General features: G+C 36.2%; 1 protein-coding gene across 8 annotated transcripts in view; it reads left to right on the forward strand.

Annotated features, from left to right (window-relative positions):
- dpr18 (defective proboscis extension response 18) overlaps positions 1 to 14,105 on the forward strand; it is a 217,743-nt gene that overhangs the window by 156,954 nt on the left and 46,684 nt on the right. For 5 of the 8 annotated variants that reach the window (XM_067781930.1, XM_067781935.1, XM_067781929.1 and 2 more), the window contains one exon: positions 1,960 to 2,275. The exons of the other annotated variants lie outside the window; for them this stretch is intronic. In XM_067781930.1, coding sequence (XP_067638031.1) covers positions 1,960 to 2,105 — 146 coding nt within the window. In that variant the 3' untranslated portion in view covers positions 2,106 to 2,275. Of the gene's footprint in view, positions 1 to 1,959; positions 2,276 to 14,105 lie in introns of those variants that run through there. 8 annotated transcript variants of the gene reach the window in all.

The following is a 14,105-nucleotide window of genomic DNA, read 5'->3' on the forward strand; positions in this document are numbered from 1 at the left end:
ACATTCACATCAATAATTCAATCATTATGTATCTACATAAACGAATAAATAATTGCGTCTACACATATGTACGTATACGAGCAGCGGAGCGGCAATGTACAAACACATGCATATATCTTATCTGAGTTGTCACAAGAGAGACCAATAATCTGTGCACGTAGTTGTGGCTGGCGATTTTGTAGCCGAAACTAACTAGTAACTTCTGGAAATCGAAGAGCCTAGAAGTATGCAGCGTAAACTATAAAAGCGGGCAGGCGAGTAAGAAGTAATTCAGTTTGAGTTGAGCTATCAATCAGTTTGATTAAGCACGCGATCTGGCGGCCAATAGTAGAGTTTCATTTGAGTTATCAATCAGTTTGTTTATTTAGCCAGCGAGTAGCAAAGTATAAGTGTAATTGTGAAGTACTTTAATAAAGGCCATTTTTCTATTATTCAATATTGGAGTTATTTATTCAACAGTTCAGTGATTCGAACTTAGCAGAGGATTGCAAATAAGAGGATTTGCAGAAAATTCGTTACAATATACCCAATTGAAATAAAAAGTCACAAAAACTACACCGTACGGAGAATCTCTAGTTCAAAATAAGTGCAATTCAACAGCATTCTAAACCACTAATAGTTCGCCTCCTATCTCTTTTACATGTTTTCAACTGGCGAATTTAACATGGCGATTTCCTAGGCGGTGGAAATTATCCCCGCTGCTTTAACTTTTCACTAGTTCCTAACTATATACAAATTTCTTTTTGGTACTTTTTAAATAGTTACGTACTGGTGGAATAGTGTTGAGAAAGCGGCATACTCATATGTAGTCGCAGCTCGTTAAAGCTGGTAGCGGTTCTTTAGTCGATTTTATAACTGAAAATTTAGCCATTAACGAACTAATACTTATTTGGCACTCTAGGTCTAGTTTTCAACCAGAATTTTGTATCACTAGTTACTGACTTCCCTTGAGGGTAGTTAACTAACTAATATCATATGAAGTTAGAATAGGCTCATCTTGTTTTGGTACATTTTTGCTTATATTTGTTCGTCATATGCCCCATATATTTCAGCTCCGCGGTCAACTGTCTATTTTAATTTTATTTATGACTCAATTTTGATTACAAATTTTTTTCAGTGCTATAATGTTTTTGAATAATTTTTAGTTGTGAAATTGTTAGTGTAAATTTTTTTATCATACACAAGTGCCTGAGCTTTATACGGGAGTGCTTTTTCTTGGCACTTTCCATGGTTCAATTATATGGTTGGCTCATCTCATCAGCTGATTTTATTTATTTCATTGCATAGCCGAAGGGATTGTCAAAAGGAGATGGCAAACTCAAATGAAACCAACACATTGGCAACATTTTCTTACACATACAAAAACTGCTAAGTTTTATGTTTTCATTCCATATAATTTGCACCAACACCAATACACAGATTTTGACAATTTGAACAGACATATTTTGTTGCTTTACAGATGGGCCAACCATATAATTGAACTATGGCACTTTCATAAGAAATTCCAGCATTTTCATATGATTCGAAATTATATGTGAGGGCATATGGGAGTGCTATGAAAATTTTTTTTATATTCAAAGTGTGAATTTGAATCTGTGCCTATGATTCAGGGCAAAACAAAAACAAAAGTGCTACAAGTGTATAAGGGTTGAGCAATTCTGTTTATTTGTATGAATTATTAAATAAATTATAAATTAACAATTGTTTATATTTGTTTGTTTAATGGTGTGTTCAATTTATACTTAATATTTAAGAGTTCGTGCTCCTTCAATATCTAATTATTATAAGCCGGTGTTAAGCTCATGAATTCTTAAATATTAAGTAATAATTGTTTATCAATAAAAGTTTGCTTATCTCGCTTAACTCATTCGACAAACCCATTTATAATCTACTTCCAACTTTTACAATTTGCTTTTCAACTCATCAACATTTTTCATTCCGCTCTTGAAAATATTCTAGGAGAACTACCAGCAGCGGTTCAACATAACGACGCCACAAAAACGTTGCCGAAATCTTCTGTGTTGACAGCTTTGAATTGCATTTTTTTGATTATTGTTGTTGCCTTCACTGTTACTTCGCGAAACATATCGCCTACCACTCGATAAGAAATCTTATAAATATTGCACATACTTATAAATATATATATATATATATATAAATTGATAATTTAAATAGATACCCACACACATGAATACAAACATACTTACGTACATATGTAAATGCAAAAATATTTAGGCTAATAAATTTGATTGGAGAACGAAAGTTTAGAACAAAACCAAAAATTTTTACACACATTTTTTAAATTTTTTTTGCTACTAGCGACATATTTATAGAGATTTGTTGTTAATTAATATTATTTAATTTGTTTATTTATATTGTAAAAGAAAATTTATATGTATGTACATCAAATTGTAACTAAAAATTGTAAACTAAATCAAAATAAATGGAATTTCGTATGACAGTAGGCTTAGTTTGAGTACAACAGAATATACATAAATTAATTAATTAAGTATTACAATAAATGAAAATCACTAACAAAAATACATATCGTTGGCTTGGAGTGAAAATCTACTAACCTGCAAAAAAATTACATGACAAGCAAAAAACGATTCGGTTTTTTTTCATTGAAAGCATGGAAATTAACTCATCATAAAGCTGATTTACTTTGTGTGTGGCCCATATTTGATATTACTTTTATTCCAGGTTGATGCATTGGCTCCTGTTGTACCAAACTGCATCAAAAATTCATTTTTGCAAAAAATGGTACTTAGCAGGTTTACGCTGTAAGCCGACGATATATGCATGCATGTGTGTATGTAAGTACTCAAGGCATATGTGAGCCCTTCAATGCAAAAAACGATTATCTCCATAAAACAGAAGGTAGAGAAATGCGATGAAATAATGTGCATTGTTTTGTAAAATTCCCTTTATAATATTGTAACGAATTTTACTTGCAAATCCTCTTATTTGCAATCCTCTGCTAAGTTCGAATCACTAAACTGTTGAATAAATAACTCCAATATTGAATGATGGAAAAATGGCCTTTATTAAAGTTCTTCACAATACACTTATACTTTGCTACTCGCTGGCTTAATAACCAAACTTATTGAGAACTCAAATGAAACTCTACTATTGGCCGCCAGATCGCGTGCTTAATCAAACTGATTGATAGCTCAACTCAAACTGAATTTCTTTTTACTCGCTTGTGCCGCTTTTATAGTTCACGCTGCATACATCTAGGCTCTTCTATTTCCAGAACTTACCAACTATTCAAACCCCGAAGCCATGGCATGGAAGCAATATAACTCAGGTGCGCCATTTGAAAGGATCGCTATGGATGTCGCAGGTCCATTTCCTACTAGCAACTGCGGAAACAAATATGTACTGGTGGTTATGGATTATCTCAGCAAATGGCGAGAGGTATACCCAATTCCAAATCATGAAGCGGAAACAGTTGCAGAAGTATTTATACACAATTGGGTTGCAAGGTATGGTGTACCAATGGAGTTACAATCTGACCAAGGCAGGAATTTTGAATCAGCTGTGTTCCAAGAATTGTGTAAGAAGTTGCGCATTCGAAAAGCACGGACAACTGCGATGGTATGGTGGAGCGTTTCGATAGAACCTTGGAGCAGCATTTAAGGTAAGTAGTAGACAAGTACCATAAGGAGTGGGATACACACGTATCTTTATTCTTGATGGCTTACCGATCGGCAGTGCGTGAGACAACGGGCCAAACTCCAGCAAAGGTATTTTTTCGCAATGACCTTCGACTGCCAGCTGATTTGAAGTTTGGGATAGGTGCCGACGCGGAGAGAAATGTCAAGAAATCCACTGGTGTCTTGGAAGAAGAGCTGAGAGAGATACACGATCTTGTAAGGCAACGATCAAAGATTATGAGTAACAAGATGAAAGCCAGATACGATAAAGAATTAATTCGGAAGGTTTTCAGGAAGGAGATTTGGTGCTGTTATACCCACAACGAAAAAAAGGTTTGTCCCCGAAATTCCAGTGTAATTGGGAAGGCCCATACAAAGTTGTAAAACGGATCAACGATGTACGGTATACAAACCATTGGCAAACCACGAACCAAAATGAAAGTGGTTCATTTGGAAAGGCTGGCAGCGTTTAGATCGAGAGATTTGTCTGATCGGAACGATCAGACTTAGGTGGAGAACAGTGTGACTCATATTAGCAACACTAAGGGATACTATTATTTCTAAGCCGATACTGAGCAGTGACTTGTATGCACATAACCAAATTAATCATTATGTCTACACATATGTACATACAAGCAACGGAGAGCAACGCACAAACACATGCATATATCTGAGATACTCCCAAAAGTAGGCAATAATTTGTGCGAGTATCACTCACATATACACGCGCATATGAGAAGCTTTACATGTGCATCTGTAGTTATAATTTTATAGCTGTACATTCTGGAAACGCCTAGAAATATGAAACGAGGAAATCGAAGAGTATAAAAGAGCGCAATCTGAGCAATCAGCAATGAGTTTGATTTAAGCACGCTATCTATCGAGAAGTAGTAGTATTGTGAAGTACTTGAAAAAAGGCCATTTTGCATTATTGAATCGTGGAGTTATTTATTCAACATTTTAGTGATTCGAACTTAGCAGAGGATTGCAAATAAGAGGAATTTCAATAAATTCGTTACAATACATATATTAGCAACAGAGTTTACTGGGGTGCTGAAATACCATTTGAATTTAATAAAATGTTTAACAAATAAATGATAGGCATGGTTACTTTATGGTTCGTCGCACTTCCAGTCAAAAAATGTCTCATAACCAAGAAAAATAATATTGTCACGGATATTAACATCACTAAGTTATACCATCACTAAGGCGATGCCAAGGCCACGATAAACAGTATTTACGTCAATAATCAAATCATGTATACACATATATAAGGCAGCCGAAAGATGTCACACACAGATGCATTTACTTATACGCCTATGTATGCGCGAGAGACTGTAAACTACAAACATTCACATCAATAATTCAATCATTATGTATCTACATAAACGAATAAATAAGTGCGTCTACACATATGTACGTATACGAGCAGCGGAGCGGCAATGTACAAACACATGCATATATCTTATCTGAGTTGTCACAAGAGAGACCAATAATTTGTGCACGTAGTTGTGGCTGGCGATTTTGTAGCCGAAACTAACTAGTAACTTCTGGAAATCGAAGAGCCTAGAAGTATGCAGCGTAAACTATAAAAGCGGGCAGGCGAGTAAGAAGTAATTCAGTTTGAGTCGAGCTATCAATCAGTTTGATTAAGCACGCGATCTGGCGGCCAATAGTAGAGTTTCATTTGAGTTATCAATCAGTTTGTTTATTAAGCCAGCGAGTAGCAAAGTATAAGTGTAATTGTGAAGTACTTTAATAAAGGCCATTTTTCTATTATTCAATATTGGAGTTATTTATTCAACAGTTCAGTGATTCGAACTTAGCAGAGGATTGCAAATAAGAGGATTTGCAGAAAATTCGTTACAATATACCCAATTGAAATAAAAAGTCACAAAAACTACACCGTACGGAGAATCTCTAGTTCAAAATAAGTGCAATTCAACAGCATTCTAAACCACTAATAGTTCGCCTCCTATCTCTTTTACATGTTTTCAACTGGCGAATTTAACATGGCGATTTCCTAGGCGGTGGAAATTATCCCCGCTGCTTTAACTTTTCACTAGTTCCTAACTATATACAAATTTCTTTTTGGTACTTTTTAAATAGTTACGTACTGGTGGAATAGTGTTGAGAAAGCGGCATACTCATATGTAGTCGCAGCTCGTTAAAGCTGGTAGCAGTTCTTTAGTCGATTTTATAACTGAAAATTTAGCCATTAACGAACTAATACTTATTTGGCACTCTAGGTCTAGTTTTCAACCAGAATTTTGTATCACTAGTTACTGACTTCCCTTGAGGGTAGTTAACTAACTAATATCATATGAAGTTAGAATAGGCTCATCTTGTTTTGGTACATTTTTGCTTATATTCGTTCGTCATATGCCCCATATATTTCAGCTCCGCGGTCAACTGTCTATTTTAATTTTATTTATGACTCAATTTTGATTACAAATTTTTTTCAGTGCTATAATGTTTTTGAATAATTTTTAGTTGTGAAATTGTTAGTGTAAATTTTTTTATCATACACAAGTGCCTGAGCTTTATACGGGAGTGCTTTTTCTTGGCACTTTCCATGGTTCAATTATATGGTTGGCTCATCTCATCAGCTGATTTTATTTATTTCATTGCATAGCCGAAGGGATTGTCAAAAGGAGATGGCAAACTCAAATGAAACCAACACATTGGCAACATTTTCTTACACATACAAAAACTGCTAAGTTTTATGTTTTCATTCCATATAATTTGCACCAACACCAATACACAGATTTTGACAATTTGAACAGACATATTTTGTTGCTTTACAGATGGGCCAACCATATAATTGAACTATGGCACTTTCATAAGAAATTCCAGCATTTTCATATGATTCGAAATTATATGTGAGGGCATATGGGAGTGCTATGAAAATTTTTTTTATATTCAAAGTGTGAATTTGAATCTGTGCCTATGATTCAGGGCAAAACAAAAACAAAAGTGCTACAAGTGTATAAGGGTTGAGCAATTCTGTTTATTTGTATGAATTATTAAATAAATTATAAATTAACAATTGTTTATATTTGTTTGTTTAATGGTGTGTTCAATTTATACTTAATATTTAAGAGTTCGTGCTCCTTCAATATCTAATTATTATAAGCCGGTGTTAAGCTCATGAATTCTTAAATATTAAGTAATAATTGTTTATCAATAAAAGTTTGCTTATCTCGCTTAACTCATTCGACAAACCCATTTATAATCTACTTCCAACTTTTACAATTTGCTTTTCAACTCATCAACATTTTTCATTCCGCTCTTGAAAATATTCTAGGAGAACTACCAGCAGCGGTTCAACATAACGACGCCACAAAAACGTTGCCGAAATCTTCTGTGTTGACAGCTTTGAATTGCATTTTTTTGATTATTGTTGTTGCCTTCACTGTTACTTCGCGAAACATATCGCCTACCACTCGATAAGAAATCTTATAAATATTGCACATACTTATAAATATATATATATATATATATAAATTGATAATTTAAATAGATACCCACACACATGAATACAAACATACTTACGTACATATGTAAATGCAAAAATATTTAGGCAAATAAATTTGATTGGAGAAAGAAAGTTTAGAACAAAACCAAAAATTTTTACACACATTTTTTAAATTTTTTTTGCTACTAGCGACATATTTATAGAGATTTGTTGTTAATTAATATTATTTAATTTGTTTATTTATATTGTAAAAGAAAATTTATATGTATGTACATCAAATTGTAACTAAAAATTGTAAACTAAATCAAAATAAATGGAATTTCGTATGACAGTAGGCTTAGTTTGAGTACAACAGAATATACATAAATTAATTAATTAAGTATTACAATAAATGAAAATCACTAACAAAAATACATATCGTTGGCTTGGAGTGAAAATCTACTAACCTGCAAAAAAATTACATGACAAGCAAAAAACGATTTGGTTTTTTTTCATTGAAAGCATGGAAATTAACTCATCATAAAGCTGATTTACTTTGTGTGTGGCCCATATTTGATGTTACTTTTATTCCAGGTTGATGCATTGGCTCCTGTTGTACCAAACTGCATCAAAAATTCATTTTTGCAAAAAATGGTACTTAGCAGGTTTACGCTGTAAGCCGACGATATATGCATGCATGTGTGCATGTAAGTACTCAAGGCATATGTGAGCCCTTCAATGCAAAAAACGATTATCTCCATAAAACAGAAGGTAGAGAAATGCGATGAAATAATGTGCATTGTTTTGTAAAATTCCCTTTATAATATTGTAACGAATTTTACTTGCAAATCCTCTTATTTGCAATCCTCTGCTAAGTTCGAATCACTAAACTGTTGAATAAATAACTCCAATATTGAATGATGGAAAAATGGCCTTTATTAAAGTTCTTCACAATACACTTATACTATGCTACTCGCTGGCTTAATAACCAAACTGATTGAGAACTCAAATGAAACTCTACTATTGGCCGCCAGATCGCGTGCTTAATCAAACTGATTGATAGCTCAACTCAAACTGAATTTCTTTTTACTCGCTTGTGCCGCTTTTATAGTTCACGCTGCATACATCTAGGCTCTTCTATTTCCAGAACTTACCAACTATTTCGAGTGTTTATAGTTCTCATATAGTTTCTACTTGTTTACAATTTTCTACTTTTCAGCGTCTCTCAGATGTATGTGAGTTTGTAGTTTACAGTCTCTCGCACACACATAGGCGTATAAGTAAATGCATCTGTGTGTGACATCTCTTTCGGCTGCCTTATATATGTGTATACATGATTTGATTATTGACGTAAATACTTCTTGGCATGGCGTTAGCATCGCCTTAGTGATGGTATAGCTTAGTGATGCTAATATCCGTGACACTGCCCTCCACCTAAGTCTGATCGTCCCGATCAGACAAATCTCCCGATCTAACTGCCGCTAGCATCTCCAAATGTACCACTCTTCTAATCCGTGGTTTCCCAGTGGTTTGTATGCGGTAGATGGTTTCACTGATCTTCTTCACAACTTTGTACGGGCCTTCCCAACTGCACCGAAATTTGGCTGGAACACCTTTCCGCCGGTGAGGGTTGTTTAACAGTACCAAATCTCCCGCTAAGAAACCTTCCGAATTAAAGTTCTTGTCATGCCAGTGTTTCATCTTACTACTCATTACCCTGGGCCGTTCCTTCACACTCTGTTGTTTGGTCAATGAACCACTTCGTAGAGCTTGCGCTGGACGGATTTGCTTTGCATAATCGGTATCGTTCCCACATTTCACAAGAGTAGTGTGCTCCGGCTTGAAACTACCCCTGCATTCTTTCTCGGAAATTCGTTGCTTCGTTTTCCTGCGTATTTTAGGTTTTGTCAATGCCAGTGTTTCTCTCGCAGGTACTTTTGATTTTGATTTATTTGACCCATTCGATCTATCAACTTTTGCCTTTGACTTTCGTTTTCTTTGTCGAGTCTTTTCCACCAGTACCCGATTACTGCTGAACCCTTTTTCCAAAATAAAGTTAAGTGGTATGTCCGGGTTCTTATAGCGCATAATTTTTCTCCGCATATCGATCCTGACGTCATGGTCAACCAAGAAGTCCACTCCCAATATGACTTCATCAACGATCTCCGCCACAACGAATTTGTGTAGAACCATGACTTTCCCAATTAATACCTCACATACCACTTCGCCTTGGACTTGATTATATTCGCCTGTGACCGTACGCAACCTTGCTCCAGGTAATGACTTTACTCTTGTAGACCAAATCAGATCGAATCAAGGAATGAGATGCCCCCATATCTACAGTCAGTACACGCTCTTTACCATCCACATTCGCAATTTGCGACACAGATATCACAGGACATTCAATAGCCGGGGCAAGTTTTCGTTCTTTACATTCGACACGCTCTTGCTCATTTCCGCCAACTTTGCGTTTACGGCCACCCACATTGTTGGAACTATTAGGACCAAGATCGCAATGACGTGAAATGTAACCTGGTTTGCCGCACTTGAAACATTTAATAACTCCGGCATTCTTCTGTTGAGATCCCTTCAGTGCTTCCAAAATTGTGTCTACCCACTCTGGCCTTTCTACTTCCACACGGCGTGCTTTGAAAACTGGCTTACAAAGAAGCGACGCTGTTTCCTGAATCAGAGCTTGTGACACCGTTTCTGCGAATGTTGGCTTTGGGTTTTCGAATGTAGCTCGCTTTGTTTCGGCGGCCCGTATGCCATTTATAAAGCTCTGAATTTTTACCCTTTCAGTGTATTCCACGGGTGCATCCGCATTTGCAAGATGAGCCAATCTTTCAATGTCCGAAGCAAACTCCTGCAAAGTCTCGTTAGCTTTTTGGTAGCGGTTTTTCAATTCTATTTGAAATATCTGTTTCCTGTGTTCGCTTCCGTATCGCCGTTCTACAGCAGCCATCAATGCGTCATAACTGTTCCGTTCGTACTCTGGAATAGTCTGTAAGATTTCGGCAGCTGGTCCTTTCAATGCTACGAAGAGTGCGGCAACTTTATCTTCCACATTCCAGTTGTTCACTGCTGCGGTCTTCTCAAACTGTAGCTTAAAGACCTGGAAAGGAACAGAACCGTTAAAGGATGGTGTTTTTACCTTTGGATTACTCACTGAAACTGCTGGACGATTTAATTGTAACTGCTCCATACGACCCTTCAAATCATCGACTTCTGCCTGAAATTGAGCGATTTTTGCATCCTGCGCTTCCAGCTTTGATGTTACCCTTGCTTCCTGTGCTTCTAACTGTGAAGACATTTGTGCCACCTGCAATGATAAGCGCTCCTCTTGTTCTTCCATCTTTGATGTTATGCGTGTCTCCTGCGATTCCAGTTGGGATGCCATATATGTCTTCTGTTCTTCCAATTGCGTTTCCATCTTGGATGTAATCTGTGTCGACATTTCTGACATTCGCGTTTCTTGTGCTTCAATCTTCGATGTTACTGTCGACGTTTGTGCAGATATTGCAGCCAATATCACGTTCAAGTCTGTGCTGGTCCCCGTTTGCGATGTTTCGTTTTTCTCTTCAATTTTTGTTGTCTCCTCGCCATCAACATGAAAGACATGCTCTTCCACATCAATTCCTTCTGCTTCCATTGCCTCTCGTAGCCGTGCCTGAAGTTCGAGTTTAACGCCGCTTGTATTCATTCCACGGCTCTCCAACTCCTTCTTCAGTTGCGGGATCTTCAATTCACTTAACTTTGCCATGTCCAAGTTTATTCGAAGTCTTCGGAATTTATTCAACAATTCCTCTTCTGACACCAATTGTAACGAATTTTACTTGCAAATCCTCTTATTTGCAATCCTCTGCTAACTGATTGATAACTCAAATGAAACTCTACTATTGGCCGCCAGATCGCGTGCTTAATCAAACTGATTGATAGCTCAACTCAAACTGAATTTCTTTTTACTCGCTTGTGCCGCTTTTATAGTTTACGCTGCATACATCTAGGCTCTTCTATTTCCAGAACTTACCAACTATTTCGAGTGTTTATAGTTCTCATATAGTTTCTACTTGTTTACAATTTTCTACTTTTCAGCGTCTCTCAGATGTATGTGAGTTTGTAGTTTACAGTCTCTCGCACACACATAGGCGTATAAGTAAATGCATCTGTGTGTGACATCTCTTTCGGCTGCCTTATATATGTGTATACATGATTTGATTATTGACGTAAATACTGCTTGGCATGGCCTTAGCATCGCCTTAGTGATGGTATAGCTTAGTGATGCTAATATCCGTGACAATATAAATTCAAATGAATATTGTATAATACATAAATAAAGACGTAGCTTTCATCTAAAAGTATTTAAAATTAATAAGAAAGACTAGCTAAAAAATGATCGTCAAAAATCTTACAATTTTTTTGTGACTGATGGAGTTAATCGAATTGGCAAGAGAAAACGTGATAAATTTAAATTCAGTGTTTAAATTTTTAAGTTTCTTCTCAGAAAAAAAAACATTTTTATTAAAAATTTTCCTGAAAATCAATATTGTAACGAATTTAGTGAAACGCCGCTTATTTTACACCTTCTACTAACGTTCGTATCGCTAAATTGTTGAATAAATAACTCCAATATTCAATAATGCAAAATATCTTTATTAGAATACTTCACAATAACACTTCAACTTCGCAACCGATAGCGTGCTTAAATCAAACTGATTACCCATGCCTCAGCTGGTGCCGCTTTTATACTCTTCTTTATATACTTCGTCCCGATCAGACAAATTTCCTGATCTAAACGCCGCTAGCATCTCCAAATGTACCACCCTTCTATTTCGTGGTTTCCCAATGGTTTGTATGCGGTAGATGGTATCACTGATCTTCTTCACAACTTTGTACGGGCCTTCCCAACTACACCGAAATTTGGATGGAACACCTTTCCGCCGGTGACGGTTGTATAACTACCAAATCTCCCGCCAAGAAACTTTTCGAATTATTGTTCTCATCGTACCTGCGTTTCATCTTACTACCCATTTTCCTGGATCGTTCCCTCGCACTCTGTTGTTTGGCCAATGAACTACTTCGCAGAGCTTGCGCTTGACGGGTTGGCTTCGCATAATCAGTGTCGTTCCTACGTTTCACAACAGTGGTGCGCCCTGGCTTGAAACTACCCTCGAATTCCTTCTGAGAAATTCTTTCCTTCGTTTTCGTGCGTCCATTTGGTTTTGTCAATACCAGTGTTTCTCTCGTGCGCGTGTATATGTGAGTGATACTTCGACCGATGATTGCACACTTTTGTGAGGATCTCAGATATATGCATGTGTTTGTGCATATCTCTCCGCTTCTTGTATGTACAAATGTCTGTGTAGACATTATGATTGATTTGTTTATGTAGATACAAGTGACTGCTTAGTATTGGCTAAGAGATGATAGTATGCCTTAGTGTTGCTAATATTCGTCACAATATTAACAGTTCTGTTATAATATATTATTGTTAGCAACTGCCGGTAATGCAGTGTTAGTCCTAATCAAATATTCACAATAGTGCCATAGTACAAATAAATTTTCTTGTGTGCTCACAGTCGTTCATTTTTAACAAATTATTTTAATAAACAAAAAGCACTACGACTAATAATGTCCAAAGCTCGCTAATAGCACAAATACCCATTTTTACATCCAAAATTTGTTTATAGATTTGGATTCCAAATAAGAGCGATAAAGGGACATGTACATAAAAACAGCAATTAAAAATAATATATAATATTCTGATAAGACGGCACTAAAAAATTCACCGTTATCATTCAGCGTTTGCTAGTGAATTTAAGTTGCATGAAACGATTTCCATTACAGTACGAAGTTAATCAAAGTGGCCTCTGAGATAAATTACACTACTCAACAAATTTTGATCAGCTTTAGTCTCCAAGAATAAAATAGGCCTTTCCTAAAGCGAAAATTTCTCCTGATTCCGAATATGGCTTCCATTTTCCTGTGGCAGATCTATGAATATGAGAATTCCCATTTTTGCAGAACACTGCTTCATATAGGTATGGGAAAAATTTGTATTTTTCAAAAAACGTTCAAAAAATGTTGAACAAAAACGAAATTTTTTTGCAAAATTTCAGATTTAAAAAAATAAAATAAATGTAAGGCGCGATAACCTCCGAAGAGATCTAAGGCCGAGCTTCTCTTCCAATTTGCGTCGTGCTCCTCTTGATTTTTCCCTACAAATTGGCCGGACGGGACCTACATGTTTTATGCCGACTCCGAACGGCATCTGCAAGGCAGATGAGTTTTCACTGAGAGCTTTTCATGGCAGAAATACAATCGGAGCGCTTGCCAGACACTGCCGAGGGGCGACCCCGCTTAGAAAAATTTTCTTCTAATTGAAAAATCTTATTTCTAAAATTTTGATGTTGCTTTGCCCGGGAGTTGAACCCAGGGCATACGGTGTGATAGGCGGAGCACGCTACCATCACACCACGGTGGCCGCCAGATTTAACCACTTTAAAATCGGAAAAATTCTATTGACAAAAAAAAGTTAGCCCTCCTATGTTGTAGGTAATTTAATTACGAAAATTTTAAGCATACCAGTACAACAATCAGACGTGCCGTTGAGACTATAGCCCCGTTAACTTGCAAGTGTCTATCCTACAATTTTTTATAGAGACAATTTTTATTCAAAATACGTTTTTATTTTTTTATAACGTTTTATTATAGACATATGTTTGCACGTTAAACTTATTCAATTGAGTAATATGAGCATAAACCAGCAATTCAGTAAAAACAACCACGACAACAACATTAAATACATACATATCTACATCTAAAAAAAGTCAAATTGAGCGATTTTACCGTGGTGGTCAATAGTGAGGGACGTGGGTACTTTTAACTACCCGTTTATAATTTTCTGGGTTTGTCTCCCGTATTATGGTCCGACAATAATCTCCCATCATTTCTTCATTCCAAAAACCTTGGTAATGCTTTTCAAAAAT

The sequence above is a fragment of the Eurosta solidaginis genome, chromosome 4 (assembly GCF_040869045.1).
Source record: "Eurosta solidaginis isolate ZX-2024a chromosome 4, ASM4086904v1, whole genome shotgun sequence".
NCBI classification, from domain to species: domain Eukaryota; kingdom Metazoa; phylum Arthropoda; class Insecta; order Diptera; family Tephritidae; genus Eurosta; species Eurosta solidaginis.